This window comes from Ambystoma mexicanum, chromosome 5p (assembly GCF_040938575.1).
Source record: "Ambystoma mexicanum isolate Mex_15411 chromosome 5p, UKY_AmexF1_1, whole genome shotgun sequence".
In the NCBI taxonomy this organism is placed as follows: domain Eukaryota; kingdom Metazoa; phylum Chordata; class Amphibia; order Caudata; family Ambystomatidae; genus Ambystoma; species Ambystoma mexicanum.
Window position 1 is genome coordinate 519,448,910 of NC_090930.1, and position 25,531 is coordinate 519,474,440.

Genomic DNA, 25,531 nt, shown 5'->3' on the forward strand with positions numbered 1-25,531 from the left:
AGGTAGGAAACAGGGAAACACGGATTCTGGGGAATGTGGTTTCTAAGTATAACAGGGTGTCTAATGGATTCACCATATGCGGAGGGGATGGAGGATTCTCGAAAAGGAGGTGTTGGGTGGAAGAGAGGTTGCGTTGATACAGCCTATAAAAGCCTTCAGGACCTGGTCTTCCTCATCCCTTTCTCCGGTATAGTACTGCATCTCACCTCGGGCATTCCCCTAAGCATTATGCTGGGCTCCCCTCTCCAGGTGGTCCTCTTTTGCTCACCAATTCCTAGGGTTGGGGTCTGAGTGTCGGTCCCTCCCAGGCCACCTGAATAAGGGCTTTCCGAGGTCTGCCTGGGAGAATACACTCAGGTCTCTTACAACATGCAAAGGGTCAGATGGAGGACTAGACCATCTTCCTGCGATAGAAGTTGGCTCCTTAAGATTTTGCTAAATAGATAAATGGACCGGCCCAGGAGCAGTGAATTCCATGTTCTTCTCTTACCATTCTCGAGCCAGAAACAACATGGTCACCATTAAGACAATATTTTTAACCACCCTCTATTGAAGGCATTAGTACCTAACCCAAATGGGAGGTGTTAAAATTGATTTCCAAATTCAAACCAGGGGGTGAATTTGAGGACGGCAACCAATTATGGTGATCACGAAAGACACTGAAGTCCATCCACAGTCAATCAATGTAGGATAGTAGAGAAGTCATGCTTAGACTGAGGAGGGGTGTGAGTGTCAATGAGGCTCACACACAGAACTATCTACTGATTTATTAGGACTTTAAAATGCACACCAAGCATTGAAACCTTCAGGTAAGTATTATCACAACTACCACATTCTTCTATAAATTCACAATTGGGGGTTCTAGATGGAACTCCCTACATTTTACCTGAAATACAGTTAATCAATAGTTAGCCTAGTCATAACCAATATTTTCAATAACCAGTATTTTCAATAACTGTGTGGCAAAGTAAGTGAAGAGGTACAAAACAGTTGATTTAAAATCAGTAAACACAGGGAAGCATTCATATAGAGAACAGTAAAAACACTTGGGAGCAATTCTATAATTATATCCCTAACTCTTAGCAAGTCCAGCCCTGAGATGTAATGCGACTTAGTGCCCTAGAGTTACCAGTTCCACAAGATAACATTTTCAGGTAGGTTTACTATTGAATAGAGCAACCCAGCGATTGTGATTAAGTGTTAAAGAAAATGTAACACTTTAGAAAGCTGGAGGGGTTGTGGGGGAATTTGGGGGGATTCGGGGAGATTCTTGAGCAGACCACCACCGATCAGAGTCAGGTAAGGAAGAGATGGGGCAGGCCTTTACGGCCATGCAACCCTATGGAAGATAGGATGGGGCGGGTTGGGAGTAATTCAACTTTAACCCCCTCCCCACTCTGATTTTCCCCAGAGACCACTTCAGAGGTTCTGGAATCATTTGGATTCACTTACCTCTGTGCTTGGCCCACTCGATTGAGATACAGGGGTCACAGGTGCAAATGTCTTTCAGACAAAGGATTTAGTTTTGGTATTTTGCAGTACTTGTATTACAGTTGCGGAGACTGGCCAGCTGGTCACCCTTGACATGAAATGAAGACGACTTCTCCGGGGGACTCCAGAAAGGTAAGAAGACTAGATTCAATGGGAGTCATAATGGTCAGGCGGTGACAGGTGATCTTCAGTTGGTGAACAAAGAAGCAGGCCCTGCATAGCTTCTGTTGAGGCTGGAAGGCTGAAAATGCAGGAGCAGGCATCTTGTAGCACAGGAGAGAGCTGGTCAGTTCACTGAGTGGCCAAGGGACACTCGAAGGATCATGATGCACAGATCATCAAGCATGGGTCAAGAATGGTTGTAGCCACCGGTCCAGGGGTCAAAGCATCAATGAAGATTTTCTTAAGATCATGCCAGAGGAGCAAGGGTTCACCGGGACCTGGCAGGAGGCAATGTTGGTCAGCATCAATGGTTGTCTTCAGCGAGCTGCAATTCTTTGTAGGGGTGTCGGCTCCAGTATCGCTGCAGGAGTCCTTTTATCCAAGATTTGCACTGGAGTCACCCCTCAGGTCCACCAATTGCAAGAATCTGCACCATTCAAACTGGAAGGGCAGCCCGATTGAGGACATCCACTGGCGAAACATTCTGCCCAGCAACAGATATTCATTAACACAGATGTGAACTGGTACCAGACAGTCCCAAACCCCAACTCCAACCACACACACACTTAGGAATGATTTGCTTTTCACACCTTTCCCTCCATAGATTCCTATGGGACCTGCAGTCTTTTTTGCATATTTTTTAACCATGTCCCGACGTTTGGAGGTCAGTAAAGCTTTCTGCTTTACTTCACCTGCCTATTTTGCTCACTCTTATGGGGAACCTGACTAGTCCCTATGACTGTTAGTACTGAGAGACTCTCTCTCTTTTGGAATAGTTGTATTTTTACCATTGCACACATCACCTTACAGTGAAATGCACTTAGAATACTTTGTATTCTTATAGCTTTTTACCCGATGGCTTTTTGGTTACTTTGACGATGTACCGAAGACAAGCTGGTGGCAGCTCAGTGATTTTTACTGTTTGTGATATTTTTCTCATGCACTTTTGCATTTACAGCAACTGGCTACTAAAAGTGGCTAGCACCCTAAAATGGCTGTGCCATGAGATTTTCCCCGTGTTCTTTGGCCACCTTGACCTTTGGTTTTCTTAGGTCAGGAAAAGCCATAGGTGGTTACCCATTTCCTGGTGAAAGCTGCTGCTTTCGCGGGCAAGTGTCAAGTGTATGTGTGTGTGTGTAAGCCAGACAGGGGGTGTGGAAGGGTGGAACAGTCTGATCCCGGGCCACATACTCTGGCACCCGAAAGTCTCCTGCTGGATGAATGTAATGACCAGTGGTGTCCAGGATTGGACAACCCTGGGCTGTTTGAATGTTGCAGAGCCTTACCATTGGAGGGCCCTAGCACTCTACCAACTTGAATGTTGGATAAAAGGAACGCTCCTGCAGCTATTCGACAGATCATCGTTAGAACCAAGACTCCTACAAAGTAGAGCAGCCTTAGGACAACCCCTGCAGTTGTCCAGCATCGACTCAAGTGATGGCACTGGGTGAAGCGTTGCTCCTCTGCCTGATCTCAGAAAACCCTTATTGGTGCTTCAACTCTTGGACCAGTGGAAACAAACAGTCTTGACTCCTGCTCACGGATCCATGCCTTGAAAGCCTTCAGAGTTGCCCTGGACCACCCGGTCGACTGGCCGGCTCCTTTTTGGGCTACCAAATTGCAGCTGTCACTGTTCCGAGCAGAGCCCTGGGACCCACAGTACCTTATGCTTATGCCATTGTTAGGGAGAATTCTCTCTTTAGGCTGAATTTCCTAACCTAGCGAGTCCCCCAGCAGCTTTGCTGGATTTCTGGAGTTTGTTTTTTTCCTCCTGCCAAGAGTGAGACTCTTTTTCTCCCACTCTTGGGCATGATGTATGGTGTTCCTTTGACTCCTTATGTGTTTTATGGGCTATGGGGTCCTTTACTCCATAGGGTCTCATGTGTTTTTACTATGTGTGTTACACAGCACCCTCCGTGCAGTAACACAGGGGTGTCATAGTGACACCCCACCATAGACTCCATACCCTGGGACGGACTACTGTCTCCCAGGGCATGTAAAGTCACCATTGGCTTTACTAGTCCCAAATTATTAACAGAAGCCAGTACAAACCATCATATTGTGGACATACTGGTCGGGGCAATTAGATTGCCCCGGGGTCCGTTAGTCGAGGGGGCACGTCTCCGTCCCCCCTGATCGAGTTTTGGCTGGTGGCAATGGAAACTACTTTTTATATTCGACGGCGAATATTTTCCTATGGGATTTTCCCATTGTTCGAGGCTACCAACTTTAATCATTTAATTGTCATAGCCTCGAACATACCGCCGGTTTATTTAATTATTATTAATTCTCCGGTTGGTATTTTTTGCCAAGACTCGATTCCAAAATGGCGTTTGTGTTCTCTTCTGTGACTCCAACCCAAGTCGAGCCCTTTGTTCCACTTTTTGGCGGGCTTCTCCACAGAAGCCTCCAAAAGTGGTGCCACACTGTCTGGGTACCACACGGGGAGCGGGAGGGGGTTTAGGCACCCTGGACTGAGTTACCTTGGTAACTCAAGTTGCACTCCTGTGTGATTGGCCCAAGTGGTGAGCCGGCCAGCTCACCACTTAGCATGTTTGAGTGACAGCTAGGCTGAGTGAATGGGGGTTTTTTGCATAAAAGCAGGGCTTTGGGGACTGGAACTTCAGAAGTCGCCACAGGATCTGAGAATCCGACGAGGGAGAAGCTGAGCCGACCTACCACGACGACACCACCGGTTGAGCCCTGCAGAACCGACTCATAACTTCCCGACGACAGAGAAGATCTCCCGGCTGGAGAGGCTTCTTCCCCTGACTGGTGGGCACAACCAGTTTACCTTCTTTTCTTCGCACCCCAGACCGGTTTTTGGTCGAACTGCCCGTGCCAAGCACCCCGGCAGCCGGATAGCCACTCACCACTGAACCGCGAATCAACGGACCGCTCCTTGTACCTGAGAAACTCTGCGGCTGGTCTCTTCCCTGGCAGTGCAACGGACTCCTGCCTTCCTCCACTACGAGATCCTCCCTTCCCCCGGACGAAGCACTGATTTGCATCTGCTGCCAGGAACAACTGCCCCCGCAGGAGTGTTCTCACCACTTTAAGGTATTGTGTCCGCCAGGCCTCCCTTTCTAAAGATTGCTACAAGGTAATAATAACTCCTTAACCTTCTGGACTGGGCTGGCCGCCTTGACCCTCTAACTGGTCCCTTTCCTTGGTCCAACTCCTTTTTGAACCATTACACGACTTTTTGTGCACTGCAACCATGTGACCTTGGACACATTTCGTTTCGATCCTCTTAAAGCGGATCCAGCCTACTGACTCTGAATTCACGGTTTTACCTTGCCTTCCTCTCTTGTTATGTTCTTGTAAAAGTGTTGGGATCTGTTTCAACTTGTTCTCTGCTTTTCTCTCCCTTTTAAAACAAACTATAAGAGTGCCATTTACGTTAAGCGCTCACCGCTGTCTGAAAATAAGTGGGGCTTTACTTAAGACTTGTCTAATATTCTTTTAAGGGAGTGTATATCTCTTAGTGACCGTGTTTTTTAATTGCTTACTACTAGTGCCTGTGTGTTTTTCTAGATGTGGTTTTAAATAAATAATGATATCTCTTTTACACCAAGCCCTGGTCAGTGTTTACTTGTTCTATTGTGTGCTCTTGACCTATTGTGAATACTCTGTATTCTGCCTAACTCTTCTTGAGGGAAGTCGGACTGCTCAGCCACAGCTACCAAGTGAATCTGTGTGGTACAGACTGCTACCAAGTGGGTTTACTGCCAAACGCCTGTAGTCCTAAATCTTTTGCAGTGGTCCCAGAGGGAACTGCACAGGTTTCTGCCTAACAGCCAGAAGTCACAAATCCTCACAATTCCAGCTTTCGCATGACAAGGGAGGCTGAGCTGGGACTGCCTCTGCATTCACCACTAGAAGATAAGTGGTCACAGACTGACTGTGGTGACCTCTGCTGGAACCATCCTTATGCAATCACATGCGGTGTCCAGAAGGGTCTGCACTACCGAAACCTGCATCTTTTCTTAATTTTGTTCAAGAAGTTGCATGGAACTGTCTGGTGGGAACCGCGATTAGCTCCTGACACTAAAAGTGACTTCTGCACCCGCAACCCATTGGGCTCACCTGACCTGAATGAAGTGCAGAAGGTTGGCATCCAGGTTGAGACCTGCAGTGCCACCTGGAGGAATCCGAGTCAGGGGGGTAAGTGAACATACCCGTTTTGTCCCCCCGGTCTGCCCAGTCTCCCACAGGGTAACATAGGGTGGAGAGTCATTGTCCCTAGACTCCCTCTAGCCCAATCTTTAGTTGTCAAAACTGAGTCAAGGATCCTGTCCTAAGACATACCTTTTAAACAGAATAGAGTGGGGTACTAACCTTATTTGAAGTAACTACGTAAATTACTTTAAAGAACCGATCAATCACCACCACAGCCCACTGCATCAGTTCTGAAATACCATCTCTGGAGAAATCACAGTGGAACTTGTTATTTTTTGGCACAAGGCCCCATATATCTTAGGGATGGACTTCATGAAAAATAAAGAAATGGATGGTGATTATTCCATCTAATTCAAATGTTTTTCTTGCATTCAATTAATTACTGGTTGACTACTACTAGGCAATATTATCTCTATATGCGATTCTGTATACATGCCATATGGTTTTTGATTACCTAACATGCCTGTGATGTATTGATGCTTAGTGTGTTTAGAAAGGCCTAACAAATAATTGTAAATTCATATACTTACTAACCTGAATTATTGGTGTTCTCTGTGAACTCATTGGGGACCTAGACCACTTTCACACTTTTCCTGACAATAAGGGCTTCATTATAAGTTTGGCAGTATCTCAGTGGTAAATCTGCTGAAATATCACCGAACAGAATTACTGTTACCGCCACTTGGTCCGGTGGTATTACAGCCAGATTACAAGTGGCGATGTAAGACCCGATTTATTTGGAGTCCATATAACTCCATGGGGCATTTTGCCAGAATGACCACAGCGGTAATTCTGCCAGCGGTAATTCTGCTGAAATCAGGGGGAAAGTTGGCAGATTTACCCCCAGCTCATAGCTGGAGGTGAGCACTCCAACTTTACACCCAAATCATGGTTGGGCAATGCAGTAATGCAGCACTATACAGTAATACCGCCGCATTTAACCTGCAACACCCAACTGGTAATGAGGCCCCAATTGTTGACAGCTCATCCACCTACCCTAATTGGGTTTTGGCTAACTGCTCAGTGTATTATCAATTTACCATAAATAAGGTGGCCTCCTCCCAGGGACTGATTTTAGAAATCCAGCTAAACACACAGACCACCGCTTTGCCTGGGAAAGCGGGAGCTTTGACGAGGAAAGGGATTTCCATATAATCAGAATCAGACGAGAGAGGACAGGAATTAGGCCAAAGGGCAACCTGGCCAAAGGAGAAGCAAACATCTTGAGGCACAGCCATTTTAGAGTATAATGTACTGTTTATGGAATTATGCAGCAAAAATGCAAAACTGCATGAGTAAAAAGTTAAAAACACGGTCAGAAAATGTCTGTTGCAGGCAGGCCATCCTGGACACATTGTAAATGTAACTACATTGTTACAAAAGAAAATGTAATATGGATACAAATGATCCTAACCGCTCTTCACTTTGAGGTGATGCGTCTAGCATTACAAGACATCCACTAAGGGAGACAGTATCCCAGTACTGACAGTGTTAGCAAGCACAACAGAAAGAAAAAAGGAAGGGTGCCGAACAGAGGTCTATGGGAGGAAAATAGCAAAAAAGAAAATGTTTCCTAACAGGAGCCTAACACGCCTGACATGAAAGGGAAGCCAAACCCCTCTCAAAACAGGCAATGAGGACAGAGTGAAAAGGCTCAACTCTCAGGTAGAGTAATTAGGTTGACCTAAAGGTACATTTAGTCCCCACACATCTCCAGGCCATACACCACACTGATATACTGCAAAATAGATATGACTATTGTTAGGCAGAATTATATGCAGTATCCTTTGGGAACACAACACACAATTAGGACTACAAGTGACAGTACAAATTCACCTTTGGTACAAAACAAACCTGTACTACACAGTAAAGTGGTAGCCATGGCTGAGCAGCCAGACTTATCTAAACAGTAAGGGAGCAGTATCAATAGTTACACAAAGGACAGCAATTGCTATGATTCAAACAAACACTGACTCATGGTTTCTGAGTAAAAGAATATACATTTATTTACACATCAGTTGTAAAACATGTCACTAAAGTAAAGCAGTTGAAAAATCACACTCTTAATACACTATACCACTCCCAATAGATTCTGGACAAGTTAGGCTCAAAATGAAGTGTGAGCAAAATAGCACTCAAGCAATTTACAAAGGAGGGAAAGAAAGTTAGATAAGAATTGAGCAGCACCAACAAGTAAGTAATCAGGGCAATCTAGAAAAAGGAACTACTGTGAGGAAATCAAATTAAGGGGGCCTGGCCCAAAGTCAATGGACCAAAGTCTTTGCTCAAGATCACACAGTTCAGGGTAGTTTGTGGTTAAGTCTTTGCCAAGAGTTCAGAATGAAGATAATGTGGTTGAGAATGTACTTTAAAAATTGACACATAGCTGTTTGGGCGGCTTATAATGCCAGAAACGGGGAGTAATGCTTACTCGTGGTAACGCTGCATGGCTTAGCACTATGCACGTCTAACTGTATGGAGACTGCTGCATTTGGACAAAGCAATATGCTTGAATTAAACTGAACAATGTCAGTAGAATTTAAAATGCAAGCTTAGACGGAATGCAAGCTAAAATATGCTTTTTGATATTATTATACAATTTTGGGTATTTCAAAAGTAGTATGATATAGACTTTCCCGTTATTTTTTCTTTTTATATGAAATAGACTACAATGGGATTTAACCCTTTATAATTGCGAAGAGTGAGGAATCATTGAACACCCTAGTGGTTAAGTCTTTACCTGGAAGTTCTGTGGCCTTTGTGGTTGAGTATATAATATTTAGGTATTGTTCCTCACTTATATTTGTTGTCTTTTCTCCCTCCCTGTTTGTTTCTCCTGCACCCACACCATCACTTGGGTAATTATGCATTTTTTCATTTAAAAAAAAAAAATGTTGATCATGTATTGTGTAACATATTGCCATGTGAATGTTTTTCAGGTTAAATCTAAGTATTACTTTGTTGAAGCCCTATTTTGAGAAAGGCCTTTGATGGCCGAAACACGTGTAAAGCAAGGGTGAGTGTGATAGTAAACCAATATAAATAAACTCAAGTATTTGAAATAAGGCGCAATTTCCTGGACTCTCTTTCATGCGGTTGCATGGTATTTGTTCATATACTAGACGTTTTTTTCTGTGGCTTACCGTCAGTACAGTGATCTGCGACAACAACACTGATTATTCTGGGAAAACAGAAATTTGTTGCACCTATTTTCGAGCATCAAGAGTCGCCCAAAAGACCAGCTGTAACCCTAAGCCCAGTTCATCTGTTTTTTAATTGTATCGTGACAGCCAGGCTACCGGGCGGACCAGTGTTATCAAGTGCTAATATAAATATAAGAATGGCATCATATTTGAAAAATAGAGAAGAAGATACAAAGAATTTATACACACAGGGGAGATACGACTCATGCATTTTCCAATTTGAACAAACGACAAGACGACCTTCGTAGTAAATTTATTCGACTTGAGAGAATATCAAAAATAGAAATTGATAAATATTGGGAGAAAGTGTCATTGGAAAACTATACCAAGAATGACCGAGTACCACGAGGTCTTAGAATTCTAATTTTTCCGAATTTCAGTCATCAGGAGGATGAAGACCTAGCATAAGCTTGGGAAACCAACCTAATCAACAGTTCAATGAAAATGATGGACTTGTTGATCGAACACGCATCAAGGGAACATAAGAGGGCATTAGAGGGAATTGAGACTATCAAGAAAGAAATTAAAGATCTGAAATCAAGTGAGGAGACCAAATTGAAGAATTTTGACAAAATGTATGATATTTTACAAGTATACCAAGATGAAGTGAAAATTAGAAAATTGAGAAAGAGTTACAGAGATGAGCGGGACTACAAAGAAGATAGGAAGGAGGGGGGGCTCAAGCAACGAAGAACAAGAGCAGGTAGCCGACAAAAGACTAACGAGGGCAACCTCGAAGGAATCCAACAAAAACAAATAAGCCACAACTTGGTACTTAACCTCTCATCAAGAACTCTTTCAGAAGATGAGACTACATTGCTTAATAAAGGGCTGTCCTTTGCCCCGACACAGAAGTTCAATGATATTGATATACATTTTGATCTCTTCAGATTCATACGTAAGTTGAGACTTAAAAACATTTTTGCGACACAAGCACCAGGCCAATATGTGCCAAGACCAATCAAAATGCCAGAGAGTGAGTTTTCAATAGAAGATATAGAAGACATTTTTACTTTAAGATCACTATCAGAAGATAATAATTTTGTAATGCATAATCAACTACATGAATTAAAAATCAAACCCGCGCTTTGAAAGAGCTAAAAACCAAATCAAAATTTAACCCTCAATTGTCATCAGATAGTGTAATTGATACCTTCTATAAAGTGGTTACACATGACCTCCGGGAACTGTCTGCACAGAGGAATTATGCCAGAACTCAACATATGAATGATAATCTCACTAAGGGAGAGAGACGAGCTTTGAAAACTCTATCAGAAGACACAACAATAGTTATTAAAGAGGCTGATAAAGGTGGTAACATCGTAATTATGAAAAGAGAAGATTATCTCATAATGGCCATGAATCATCTGACAGTACCCGGGTGTTATAAGCAACTCAAATCCCTTGGACAGACAAACAACTTTAATACAAATTGAGGAGGCAATTATGAGCTGGCACAGAAAGGGGCTCATAACAGACGAGGAGAAATCTTACTTCAGCTTACATAATCCTATCACCCCAACAATGTACTTTCTGCCCAAGGTCCATAAAAGCTATCAAGACATACCAGAGGGACGGCCAATACTGAGCGGCATTGGCTGGATCTCAGAAAACCTATCGGAATATCTAGATGAAATTTTGAAACCACGAGCGACACAGGTCAAGTCTTATCTACGGGACTCAACCAATCTTATACAAATGATCCAATCGGTTGTCTGGAAAGAAACCTTTGTATTAGCTACATTGGACGTTAAAGCGTTGTATACGTCCATACAACATAAGTGGGCCATAGCATCTATTGAATACGCCTTCAGGAAGGATTCCGCGTCATATTATGGCCAAATCCAGATGTTGAAAGAGATGCTACAAATTACCTTAGATTCCAATATATTTACGTTCAATAACTGTCTATTCCAACAACAAAAGGGAGTGGCCATGGGGACAAAATATGCCCCCTCTTTAGCTAATATCTTCATGGGGATGCTGGAAGAACATACCGTATACTCAGACATACTATTCCAAGAACATGTTAAATTATGGACTCGTTATATAGATGACATTTTCCTAATATGGGATGGACCGATGACCATACTGCAAGAACTCACTGAACGATTGAACCATAATCAGTTTGAAATTGAATTTTCGGGGGAGGCTAATACTAAATCTATTAACTTTCTAGATTTGAACATTTTTGTGAATGAGGATCACCTGGAAACAAGAACGTTTCGAAAACCAACAGAAGTTAATTCAATCTTACATGCACAAAGTTGCCATCAACGTTCAACTATCCGCAATATTCCCTTACGGGAATATATACGCGCCAGACGGAACTGTAAGAATGACTGAGCCTTCCGACAAGAGTGTAACCTGCTGAGGGGTCGATTCCAACAAAGGGGTTACCCAAATAAGTGGATACAAAAAGCATTCGAGAAAACAAAAAATTTGCAACAAAAGGATACATTAATCCCAAGAAAAAGAGAGGAAGACCAACAGAGGAAACTCATGTTTGTGACACAATATAACAAAGATCATCATCTTATTAGAAAAATGTTGCAGAAACACTGGTATTTGTTGCAATTGGATGAACATTTGAATACATTTCTTGACAATACTCCTAATATGATATTTAAGAGAGCTAATACACTGAAATCAATAATTTGTCCATCCCTATTACCAGAGCCAACACGAAACAATCAAATTACATGGCTCACCCAAACGGAGCCTGGTTTCAGGAAATGTGGATATTGTTCAATGTGTACATTTGCTGGAGACAAAATTACCTATATAGAGGGCAACAATGGACGAATGTTTGTGATAAATCAGTTAATTGTAGATCTAAATATGTGGTCTATGTGATCAGATGCGTTTGCAAGAAATTGTATGTGGGGAGCACCATCAGGGAATTGCGCATTAGAATTAGGGAACACCTAGCTAAAATTGGGAGTCAGGATACCACCCTGCCATTAGCGACACATTGGCAAAAGAATCATCAATTAGATGATAAATCTGATATTCAGTTTTTTGGTATAAAACAAGTTAATATGAATAAGAGAGGTGGCGACAGAATGAGGGCATTGCGCCAGGCAGAAGCGCAAATTATTTGTTATTTTAATACAACCGGATTGGGTCTGAATTAAGATGCAGAAATGGCATCTTTTCTGTGAATGCACCTAACAGGAATAAGATGTATTAATGTGATGTCTCAACTATCATATGTAATATGCGAAGTACTGCCACTCCTGTTAGTTGTAGAAGAAACGGTTATGAACTTAAGGTATTTATGTGTATACCCCTTTAAGAGTTCTCTATCAGACAGGACTGCTGATCGTGCATTACCTAGACTTTTAGGTATATTTTTTGAGTTAATTGTCACTTTTGAACCATACATATATAGTGTTTGATAATGATTGATAGAGAGATTTTGAATTAATGTGCAATTAGATTAGCACAGCTAGCGGAATGGATACGTTGCTTAGTAACACCTTGAGGCGCATGGTTACGGCGTCTGGTTGTCATGGGGACACAAAGTAGTCCCAAAATGGCGCCGGCCTAGATTGAGAGAAGCCGACGCGTGAGACTGTCCTACTAATTGGCGAGTGAGTAACTTTTACAATACAGAGTTCTGATAATGTGGCTGAGAATGTACTTTAAAAATTGACAAATAGCTGTTTGGGCGGCTTATAATGCCAGAAACGGGGAGTAACGTTTACTCGTGATAACGCTGCATGGCTTAGTGCTATGCACGTCTAACTGTATGGAGACTGCTGCATTTGGACAAACCAATATGCTTGAATTAAACTGAACAATGTCAGTAGAATTTAAAATGCAAGCTTAGACCGTATGCAAGCCAAAATATGCTTTTTGATATTATTATACAATTTCGAGTATTTCAAAAGAAGTATGCTATAGACTTTCCCGTTATTTTTTCTTTTTATATGAAATAGACTACAATGGGATTTAACCCTTTATAATTGCGAAGAGTGAGGAATCATTGAAGACCCTAGTGGATAAGTCTTTACCTGGAAGCTCTGTGGCCTTTGTGGTTAAGTATATAATATTTAGGTATTGTTCCTCACTTATATTATATTTGTTGTCTTTTCTCCCTCCCTGTTTGTTTCTCCTGCACCCACACCATCACTTGGGCAATTATGCATTTTTTCATTTTTTTAAAAAAAAAAATTTGGATCATGTATTGTGTAACATATTGCCATGTGAATGTTTTTCAGGTTAAATCTAAGTATTACTTTGTTGAAGCCCTATTTTGAGAAAGGCCTTTGATGGCCGAAACACGTGTAAAGCAAGGGCGAGTGTGATAGTAAACCAATATAAATAAACTCAAGTATTTGAAATAAGGCGCAATTTCCTGGACTCTCTTTCATGCGGTTGCATGGTATTTGTTCATATACTAGACGGTTTTTTCTGTGGCTTACCGTCAGTCCAGTGATCTGCGACAACACTGATTATTCTGGGAAAACGAAAATTTGTTGCACCTATTTTCGAGCATCAAGAGTCGCCCAAAAGACCAGCTGTAACCCTAAGCCCAGTTCATCTGTGTTTCTCAATTTAAGAGAGTTTGTACTGGGTCTGTGAGTTTTTAAAAGACTAAAAGTAAATGGCAGCTTTACATGTTCTGGGAGACAGTCAGTTCCAGAAAATGGAGTGGGAGTCGGGAAGTCAAAAAGACAACCCTGTGTCACTGCACTGAAGGTGCTGTGTAACACATAGTAAAAAGATGATGCCTATGGAGTAGGTGAGGCTCCACAGTCTATGAACACAAGAAAATGTTAAAACACACACAGCAAAACACATGTAAGTGTGGGGAAAAAAGGCCCACTCTTACCAGGTGAAGAAAAAAAAAATCAACCCCAGAAATCCAGCAAAGCTGCTGATGGACTCAGTAGGTAAGGGAAATTAGCCATTCTGGAGAATTCTCCCTAACCACTATCAGGTCAAAATAGATACTTAAGTAATAATACAGAGTATTAAAAATAATCCCAGTACATTATAAAAAACATAATGACAGTAAAGGGCTCTCCTAATCTCATTGGCTCTAAGTGTGCCCACTACTACAGGCAGGCACCCAAGGAACCACAAAACCCAAAAAGCAGGTAAGCCCCCTATGGGCCTTCACAGTGGCATAAAGGCGCAAACCAACCCTGGTTATTTATGGAAGGTTCGTAGACCTGGTGGCCAGTACCCAACACACAGGTAGGGCATGGGAGGAAAGGGAAAATCAGCAATTCTACCAGTGAGGAAAAATATGCGCAAATATGCTACAGCAATAGCCCACATTAATTTGGACAACTTAGCGCATACTATTTAAATCAATGCAAATGCACGCATGATGATACGACAAAGTCTTGATTTTACTTTTAAAGTGCTCACACAGCCTTCGGGCATCGAGGCGCTGTTACAGTAATTGTTTTATTTGTTCTTAGTTGCGCATTTATAACACGATTAAACACCCGGAGGTTTGGAAGCGCGGACCTGGGGATCGACCCTGTGTTGCTTTATGTCGTCTTGCTTCCAAGGCGGCACGTTGCCGCTGCGCTACCCTGAGGGACTTAGGGGGTTAGCAGACAGTTTCAAACCAAAACCAAATGCTTTAGAACATTTTATCAACAGCTGACTTTGTCAGACACATCAGGAGAAAATTATGTACAGTGTTTGCAAGATTAGTCACAATGTATAAAAATAAAACACATTTTAAAAAAGGCCCTTTGGAGAAATGTCGAGTATGACTTTAAATACGGATCTAAAATGATAGTACAAAAGTACCAACATTAGAATACTTGGTCTTGAGCTCGCTGGACCCATTGGGGATCCAGGAAAAGTGTCTATGGGTAGGTTCAGCACTCCATAGGACTAATGCTAGGAGAGTCAATGGGCCATCTGCTTTAGTGGAGTGTTAGTAAAGACTTTCTTTGCACAACTTTCCCTCCAAAGATTTCTATGGGACACCCTTTCTTTTCGCTTGTTTTGAACCCTGTCCTGACTTTTTGGAGAAATTCTACCATAGGAACCGGGAATAGAGAAACCATCCCAATAATATTTTTTCAATTTATCATTTTTCCTGGATTTTAAATGAAAAAAAAAAAACAGAACAACAAGTGGCACAGGAAACCAAAAGAATAATAATCGTAATTGGGAGAATATAAGTGGATCGCAGAAAAGTATAAAACGTCACATAAAACAGTGATCAGTGCCATCAATACAAAACAAGTCGCCATCCTTAGCCATGATGAACCAAGCACATCAAAAACAGTTGCAGAGGTGTACTCATTGACTGTTGCAAACATGCAAGACTTCAGCAAAAATGGTAGACTGGCAGAATTTTATGAAAAAAAATGTAAAGCAATGTTTGAGAATTTGAACCCTATATTTGAATCACACACCCGTGATTCGGCCCCATTAGGTTATTACAGTTATTTTGAGAAGAAAAGAAAGTACCTTTGGGTGTTTTTGCTGTGAATTCTGGATCGAAGCAAAAAGTGTCCTCTGGCTTTCCAGATGCAGGTTTAAATGGAGGTTGAATTTCCGTTCTAAATAGCTTCTGGAAAATAAAAATAAAAAAACAAATGTACATTACAAACTGTAACACTTAATGTGCATTCATGCATGCACGCACAATGAGAATAACGTCAAATAATCTGAGTCTCAAAGTGGCTGGCACCTCCTCGAAGGGTTTGTGAGATTGCCAAAAGTGCCAGGATTTGACAAATCACAGCAGGTCAGAAAAAGAAAAGATGTTAGAGTTGAAGATTGCACATGATTAGACTCCTATGAAAGTGTACAAAAAACAATGATCGGGTATAACACCGGGCGGCCATTAGAATTGCAGCTGGAAAGGGAATATGTACTGCCGCCGGTATAAGCTGCTTTAGCCAGAGATCACCAAATCAGTCAGCACAGTTCAATGGGAGACACGCAGAACACTAATTCAAGTTAGACAGCATGCATACAAATAGTTATTTATTAAGCCTTGGAAAAAACTCTTTGCAATGACATTTTAAAAAGTTAAATTATTCAATAGACACCACCATTGGGTTTCTCTTGCTAAAGATCACGATAACAGATGGCCTGAAGAACACACCAATGCCTAGACATAGCTGAAGGGTTTTTATTAGAGCTTTTGTAAATGCTTGAAGGGCAGTCTCTCACTCTCTCTCATGGAGAAGTAGCATTTACCTCTCTAACTAATACAGGCGTCCCCAATACCCAGAAGAGTATCTAGAGTTTATGGAACCCGGCTGTTTAAATTCTGCCTTTCCGTAAATGAGGGTCTGCAGGCAATTGCCTTATCTGTCTGATATCCCTGCAGGACTTCAAAGGCTGGACCTACACCATAGTTGAGGTTTGTACTAAAGGGGTTGTAGGGTTGAGCCTTTCAGGCACTCCTGGCCCCTCATGCTGAGTCATGCCCCGATGTACATCTCCCTCTGCTATTATAACCCCGCCCCCTCTCCACACCACCACAACCCTCTCCCCACTCCCACTCCACCACTCTCCACTCCACTGCACCACAAACCTTCCACACACCACTCTACTCCCCCACCCCACCCCACCCACCCACAACCCCATGGAACAGCCTCCCCCTTTCTCTTAGTCTTCAGCTGGATCTCCTCAAATTCCAGAAGCTCCTCAGGACCCTTCTTTTAACCTCCTGCTTTCCTCCCTCCCTCCTCTATTAAATCCCACAGTTGCTGAGATTGTTGACTAGGGCCCATATGTGTCCTCCAGGGCCCTGGCCTCCCACACTCAATCGCCTTCAGCCCCCACCCGCTCCCAGTGCTTCCCTTGGCACGCACTGGCCTGTGCTATCATAGGCTTGCACTTATTTATTGGCAGTTGACCACTCACCAAGTCACTAAACAGCTGCTTACTCCTTAGCACTTCTCTGCATTAGTCCAGGCACTTACCACCCCCTCCTTCATACCTTCTCTCTCTGCACATGCGTCCGAATGCTCACAGGGCCTAGTAGGACTGCCTCCATCGTTGTATTTGCATTTCATTCCCATGTTCTCTCCCAGTTGCCCTTTGTGGTCTTTGAAACACAATTGACTTGGCTTTGAAACAATTTACTTGATGTAGAAGCGCCTTACAAATGCACAATAAATCAATCAAACTCTCCATCACAACTCCCCATCTATACTCCACCACAACTCCCCCCTCTCCACTGCACCACAACTCCCCCCTCTCCACTGCACCACAACTCCCCCCTCTTCTCCACCACAACTTCCCCCTCGCTACAACTTCTCCCCCCTCTGCAAACCTCCTCCCCCCTCTCCACACATCCCCTCCGTCCAGACAGCGCACCCCCTGTCCACACCTCGTCCCCCCTCTCCATATTTACCCTCCTTGCACTCTCAGTCGCTGTTAACTCACTCTTTACACTTACAATCACAACACAATACCACTTGCTATCATCAACCCATACCTCACCTTTTCTCCAAAAGGACTCCACACTCCTGTCCCCTGTCCCTACTCCTTCTGGTCTATTGATTTGCCACCGTCTCCTTCTCTGACCTCAGTGTCCCTTCTTATCCTATCCCCTCCTTCTCCTATTAGGCTTCATCCCCTGGCCAATTGAACCACGATTTTCCCACCTGGGGTGTTACAATTGTCATAATTCATAAAAAGGGGGATACGTCTCTCCTCTTTCTTCGGATTGGGACTACCATTCTGAAAAAATGGCAACCTGCATTAGAGTGTCTCGGTTCGTGTTAGGCGGCCCCTTTGTGATGAAATCCAAGATAAGTTTAAACAGTCTTGTTTTTTGTTAAGGAGTCTCTGCGGCAGTCTGTGAGAGTTTGTCTTGGGCAGCTCCTGTGCAGCTGTTAGAACGCAGCATACACCAGTGTTGGAGCGGCGCATGGCATCCCTGGCAGCTGCAAAGGCTTTGTCAGTTCATTCAGTGGCTCTCTCGCCCCCATGCTCCTGGCAACAGTCTGACTGGTATTGTTTGTTGGAATACTCTGGTGGGAAGCTGTCCTATATATAATCACAAAAGGTGACTAGGCTAGCCCTACCAAATCTCCAAATTATTACAGTTCAAGCAGGTTACATACAAATTATCCTCCATGTTCACCACCAAAATCTGCACTTAGCCATTCCTATGCTCAATCGTAAATACAGTTAATTCGTTTTTAAACTATGCATGTGGTACAACAATACACCATTCTTATTATTCAACACATACTGCAAAGTGTATGTACAAAACCTTTTCACAAAATAGACACACAACATCACTGTCTACAGAGTGCAAAAAAGCATAAAAGCATAAGGAGAATAAGGAGGCACACTGCCTTAGCAAAGTTTAGACCTCTTGTTGCAGGATCAGATGAGGAGATAATTTGACACCCTCAATCAAGTCATCTGAAGGGCTGCTTTGTAACAGGTTAGGGAGAGGTTCAGACTCTTCTTCCCTATATGAAGCAAACACCAGGTCTCCCATTTGCACCCCAGAGATGAACGCCTTCAATCTCTTTTTGTGTAACACTTTAGGAGCCCTTCTGAGGTGTCCCAGGTTCATGAAATAGCTGACCTCACCTCGTCTGTCTTCAACTCAGTAAGGTCCTGTCCATAGTGGGACCTGTCCCTTCACCAGAGATAATGGGATTCTGAATGGGTGTCTAAAAGAAGTTCTAACTAAAGCCAAATCTTTCTTGTGGAACATCGCTTTAAGCAAATAAGAGACATGGTAAGATAAGGTCCCACTTCCTTCTCTTGTGTTAAAGAATTCCATTCAGGCTCTTAAATGCCAAGATGCATCTCCCACACCAGTCCATTGGTTGTGGGCGATTTGCAGAGGAATATTTGTAGGATACCTCTGATTCCCAACAACTGAATATAGTTGGACTTAAGGTTTGTGTCTCTGTCTGACAACTTGTTTAGGTAGGCAATCTGTGGTCAAAATAATTAGCAAGACTCTAGCAAGTGACTTAGTCACTGTTCTTAGTAGGATGGCTGTAGGATACCAATCAACGACCACGAGGATAAACGTACAGCCAGGGGATGCAGGAAAGTCCAGAGGTACAAAAATGTCTATATCTGCTCTCTCAAATGGTATACAGACTATTGGTAGTCGTACCAAAGGAGCTCATATTTTTGCGCAATTTCTGCCAGACAACTGACAAATAAGGGAGCTTACAGTGACTTTCTACCTGAAGCTCCATTTTAGGCCATTAGAAAAATATGCTTAATCTATCCTTGGTCCTCTTTGTTCCAAGATGACCTTCAAAGGGAACGTCATGTGCCAACTGTAAGAGAAAAGGTCACCCAGATTGGGGGACTACCAACCACTTGAACCTTGAGAACGTCAACTTCAGTATCAGGATCTGGTGACAGGTAATCATTGTGCTAGTTGCACAGAATTTGGCCCAGAAACAGAGGGTAAAAGGTGAGTTTCGGTGCTGGGTTAAGGTTCGGTGATTGACCGTTGGGGGCTGAGTGCTATAACTTGGACCCATCACCCAGCAAAGATTCATCCGAATCATACTGGTAATAAAAAAGCAAAACATACAGCCACTCCCACACTGAAGACTTTAAGCCAGTCTACATCACTTTAAACCACAAACAAGGCAGACTGTGTGGGAAACCGCATCAGCAAAACTGTCACTGTGGCCATGCCTCTTGCTCCACACAGACCAATAAATAGCCAAAAGCAGTATGGCCGATGTTAAGATGGATTTCTAGAATCTGGCCTGTTGGACAGATTGTAGGAGGCCACCGTATTTATGAACAGGGAGCTCTGAGAGGTTAGCCAAAACCCAGTTTTTGACTCCCATTGTCCCAGATCTCTTTGTGGATCATCTGGGGGCCGCTGGGGGCTCCATCCTCCACTATTTGTTCCAGTGAGAGTCAAATGTTCGAGGACTTCCTTGTTGAATGGAAATGTAAGATGGAAAACTTTTTGAGCCTCCTTAGGACACTCCATGGGATGGAGGGAGAGTAGTTGCAGCGGCGGTCACTGTTGACGGGTGATAGGCATTCTTCCAACTGCTGTCGCACCAGCCGCTTCAGGATAGGTTCCCTTGAAGGTGGGAAGCTGAAATTCATGGGGAATATGACTTGTGGCTCAAGCTGGCGACTACCAAAGTTCTGGGCTTCAACTCAGAATGGCAACGGTTAGGTGAGGTAGCCCATGAGGGAGCTGTCAGTCCACCAGGCAGTCCAAGGACACCAGCGAAGGCTCTGAAGGGCTGGATTCTCAAGAAGGCATTGAGGCTAGCTGGTTCCACTAGTCCAATGGCAGAAGCACCGCTCAGGGTCTTCAGAGATCAGGCAGAGTATCAGGGCTTCACCGGGATGGACAGAGGAAGGGATGCTGGAGGACTCCAGGACTAGTCTTCAGCAGGCTAATCAAGGGATTCTTGGTTCCAATGTACAGCTGAAGAATAGCTGCAGAGGTCATCCTCTTATCCTAAAATCGAGTCTGATGCCAGCCCAAGCCCACCAATGTTAAGGATCTGCACCATAAACAGCCAGTAGTTGTCCAATCAGGGACAGCTACTGGTTTCACATCGGCCCCAGAAGCAAACTTTCTGGCACCAAGGATGTGGACTGGGACTAGAAAATTCTAGCCCACTTCCTGGGATTTACGGGCACACACACACACTGACACGCACACACACACACAATGACACACACACACACACACACACACTTACTTCTTCCCAGGGGAAAACACCTTTCTATGAGGCTAGGGAGGAGAGGCTGCTAACCAATAGTCCCACTAGGGGTGGTAGCATGCGGGAGGATCTCATGGAGAGGGACTCCTCTATGGGGAATAAGGCTGTCATTGGGAGGAACAGCCCCCTTAAACCCCAACCCAACTGGCTGATATTAATGCCTGAATCCCATAAATTCACGTCTGAAACTATGTGTCATTGGGAAATATCAAACCATACTGACGGCATAGACACAGGGGCAAAGCTTGAGAATGCTACAGAGAGCAGCTGCTGTCATTTGGACTGATGTCAAGCTGGGGGCATCCCCGCTATTTAAACTGAACAGCAAAGAAGGACTGTGTTCATCATCATCCTCTGACGATGGCTTGTGCCGTTTAGGTATGCTGAGAGCCATTACATCCAGAAGGAGAACCCAGCGAACGAAGGGGCTGCCTCGAAGCCCATAAGACTTGCGCTTCAGGAGACTGTAGCGAGACAAGTCTCTAAAGCTGAAGAGAGAAGTGACAGGCCACCCGAGAAGCATCTTGCGAGTCAGTTGGGAACCAGCATTGTGAACCAGGAGAGACGGAAAGGCCCCAACTCCTCCCGTGTCCCAGAAGGAGTATGACACACGGACACAAGGCGCAAGGCAACTACTGCTGTTTATTAGAGTAACGACAGGGATACGCTTAGTCTGTATGCATCCGGAGAAGCTTTCATCGTTAGTGGGGCTCGCAGGCCCTTTTTACAGCAGTATGACGCGCTACTTGCATCACCTGGGAAAAATCATCACAAAACCTATCACCACTTCGGATTGGTTCCCAGAGTGGTTGGGTTAGCATATGTCCCCTATAGGAAGAGATATTAGTGGTGGAGGACAGGTCAGGTGGTATACTTGGGCTGTTCCTAACAGTTGCTACTTTGGAATTGTTACAAGGGGACCCTTGGTGATTGGCTAAGAGTAATGGCGTCAGTAATAAGCCCCCTTTATTCTGATTGGTTCTCCCGTAAGCCCCCCAAGCCTGGGACCACCGCCGTTCCCAGATCACGGTGTACCTGACATTAGCAACAATGTGCAACTATGTGTTAGTGCGGACAATGGACAGGTCTTCTTATGGGCTGGTGAGCAGGTTTTTCCCATTGTTGTAGGTGTCCATCTTTGCTGCTTCGTTGTTGCAAGCTGTGTCCCAGAAGTGGGACCCTTGCGGCTTCTCGTCTCGTAAGCTTGCCGTCTTGTCAGTTCGGCTTGGTCACGTGTGGGGAGACCGTAGCTGGAGCAGAATTATGAGCATTAGATTTTGTATTCTGTCTCTGAGGGCTTGGCTCCTGCAGGTGTAACCTTGGCGCTGGGCGTGCGGCATGCGAGTTGCAACATCGTGGCCTTGGCTGTGGGCTCTCGTTAGGGGCTCGTTCTGCATGGTCAGCACTTGTATTTTGTTCTGAGAGGGTTTTCATTTGCAAGGCTCTGGTCAGGGGACTCTTGCTTGTGGCCTCTTGGGCCTACTTCACAGATGGCAGTACATGATCCATATTATGGGGATCGCAGGGTGATGAAGCATCATAGGCAGCATTAGATATACATGGTAGCGTCTTCATAGGGATAGATAGCGAGGAAGCATCAACAAGCATATACACGAGCTCTTCAGGCGTCTTGCGTTTCTGCAGTGCTGTAGAAGGCCTATGTGAAAAATAACAACGATGCGTGTCCGTGGGTGTGACAGTCTGCTACGTCATAGCACTGAGTATGTTCTTCGTGTGGGTTGGTGTGTGAGTAACCAGTGTGCGTGGTGGCACGTGTGTTCTTGTCTGTTGGCTATGTCGTCATGGCATCTCTAACGATGTGAATACTCATGGCTGTTCTAGTTGAGCTGATCCATGTTGCAGGTGTCGGTTTGAGTATGGCGGGCTGATGGGCATACTCCTTGTATGTGTAGGTTTTTGAAACAGGGTACTTTGTCATATGGTAAGTAGATGAACTCCTCTCGTGGGGGGGGTCTGGGCCGTGATCCCCTAGGCCATGGTCTGGATGAGATTGGGGGGGGGAGGGTGTTATCCCATTCTCCCACTTCAAGCAGTTACCTGTCGTGGAGAGAAGCATGCTGCAGAAAAAGCATGGAGGAAGGCGTCGAAGTAGCGAAAGTGAACCTGCAACCCCTGGCAACATCAGTGAAGAGTTCCCCGAGAGAAGGTAATGGGAACAGGTATATGTCCAGGAGGGGGCCGGGAAGATGCAAGGTTGTGAACCATAAAGAAGCTGATGCAGTAGTGAACCATTTCATAACACAATTCCCTGGGCAGTTCCACAATAGTGTGGTGCTGGAGAGTAGAGAGGGACTCAGGACGCATCTTTGTCCCCCCAGTGGGAACAGAATAAAGAATACAAAGAAAGTGAAGACTGAAAACCTCTGAAAAGGAATTATGAGTATTGCTAAGAACTTTAAGACAGTGGGGAACCAGTTGGGAGAAGGGATTCATTCTCCTAGCCCCATGGGGATCCTGTAGAGCCGTTTTTCTTTTGGGTTACTGTAGGGAAGGCCTGGTACCACAAGTATTGACACTGACACAATGGGTACAATTTGTAAAACCTTTATTGAAAATGTTGAGGTTGGAGAAACTCCTATTGTGCTCTATAACTACAATGGGAGTTTTCTCGACCATCAAATGATAAACAATACAGTCCTAGTGGAGTCTTGTCAAATCAAAATGGCCTATGCTAACAAAAACCTAATGCCTGCACCATCTCTTGTACAAAAAGTGTAAAAAGGAGAAAATGTAGTGTAGAGGAGCAGCCGAGTACCTCTACAGGAAGTCTCGCCCCTATTTTGCCTATATGTTGGAAACCGGAAATTGCAACATCTGCAACGCCAGTAATGGTACCTATACCACGAAGAATCTTTGAGACAAGCTATCCATTGAGAAAGCACTATGAGCAGTATCCTCGAACGACTGATGGTCTCCCAAGAGAGCCGCCTGAAGAAGTGTGAAGATGTGAAAAGGAGAAGCTGGTGATGTCACAAACAGATAAGAGTGACGCATTGGGAAGGATGACCAGAGAAGAGAATGCATAGGTGATATAGAATCTGATGGAGAAGTAAGGAATTGAGAAGATTTATGTGCAGAATGAAGATTACAAGTGTGACGAACATAGCAGAAAACACAAGCTGTTTTACAATTGTACAGACACTGAAACGCCAGTAGACTTAGTATTCATAAGGCTGGCTATACATAGTATATAGACTGCAGGCGGTGCCGCCAACATATATCTACATAAGAGTTCTGGACATTCAATGATACATTTTAGAAAGCGAGTCTACTTGAAGGAAGATGGATTGGAAGCTATGTGCGTCGTAGCAAAGAATAGGCACAAATTCAAAGCAAGACCAAAGAGGCTCTCTGGCTTGATGTCAAAGACTGGAAGCAGGCAAGAATTGGTCACCAGCTGTGAAGAACAGTAAAACGTGAGAATCTGAGCCATCCCTTGATAAGTTCCAAGGAGAGAACACCATGAGCCTTCTGCTCCCTTGCCTTGCTTTAAGTAAAACGCATTAGTACAGAAAGCGCAGGATTGTATCGCTTAAAGAAACTGAAAGCGGCAATGGGTTATAGTAATCCAATATACGAACTGCCTGCTTATAGCAGTGACAATAGTCCAGAGGAGACTAAGAGAAAAGAGGAGACATTTAAGGCTTTACAAAATAAGGAAGAGAAAGGTGAACGATCAAACATATCGACATACATAGAACGAGAAACTAAGAAATGGAAAGGAGAAAAGGATAAAGCTGGCAAGGTAATGCTCGTACAGAAAAAATGGATGGGAGGTCAGATATTGCTTAAGCTAGATCGGAAAAGCATTGAGGAAGTTAGGCAAAGGGAAGATCGAGAGAAGCAGGATAGAAAAGACAGGGAAAGAGAAAAGAGATTAAAATAGCAGAAAAGGAAGAGCCGAAAGCAGCTAAAACAACTATCAGGAGGAGCAACAAAGGAAAGAAGAAAGGGCAGAGGAACAAAAGAAGTATGATAACAGACAGATTAATGGAAGAATGGAATAGACAGGATAGAAAGAGAAGAAGAGGAAGCGCAAAAAGAGATAAGAGGATACAGAGACGAAAAGAAGAGGAAGAAAGAAGAGCGGGGGAAAGGAGAGAAGAAATATGAAAGGAAGAACAAAGTCAGATGGGAAGCAAGAAAGGGGAGAGAAGTAGAAGAATTAGAATGAAAAAGGAGACGAGAACGCAAGATTGATCGCATTCAGAATGAATTAATGCTGCCAAGTCCAGTGATACAATGGAGCGATATAGAAGAGCTTCTCCCATTACAAGGAGCAACATCAGGACCATCTAAAGTTACATTAGATGAGGATTTCAATATAGGGCGCATCGGAGATGGGATCAATAATGCCTAGCAGGATTTAAGAGAAAGAAGCGAATCGGGAAGCCGAGGAAAAAGAGATCGATTTATAATCTCCCAATTACAAGGTGAAGAGGGAAGCTCGTTTGGTTCTGAACATAGAGCTATGTAAATAGGTTAAGGTCCCTGCCAGGAAGAAGGCAATCAGGAAATATTGTTCCTACCATGGATAGATGATGGGAGCAGATTGTGGAATAGGGTTTATGCAGTTTTCCCTATTGGAGAAGGGAGGGGCGACACCACAGTAGATTCTATGGCCAGAGATGGACAAAGATAATTTAAGGTGCAAACTCCACAGCTTAACGGCGGGTGCAGGAAAATGGATTTATGAGTTAGAGAAAATGACCGGAGCAAATACCTTGTCAATAGGGTATATCAAGAGTCGCCTAACAGCTATTCTTGGGGAAAGCGCAGATG

At 43.8% G+C, this 25,531-nt stretch overlaps 1 protein-coding gene across 1 annotated transcript in view; it reads right to left on the reverse strand.

Annotated features, from left to right (window-relative positions):
* RPS6KA6 (ribosomal protein S6 kinase A6) overlaps positions 1-25,531 on the reverse strand; it is a 905,586-nt gene that overhangs the window by 453,910 nt on the left and 426,145 nt on the right. Inside the window, exon 13 of the mRNA XM_069612921.1 lies at positions 15,489-15,591. Within this exon, the coding sequence (XP_069469022.1) occupies positions 15,489-15,591 (103 nt within the window). The remainder of the gene's footprint in view (positions 1-15,488; positions 15,592-25,531) is intronic.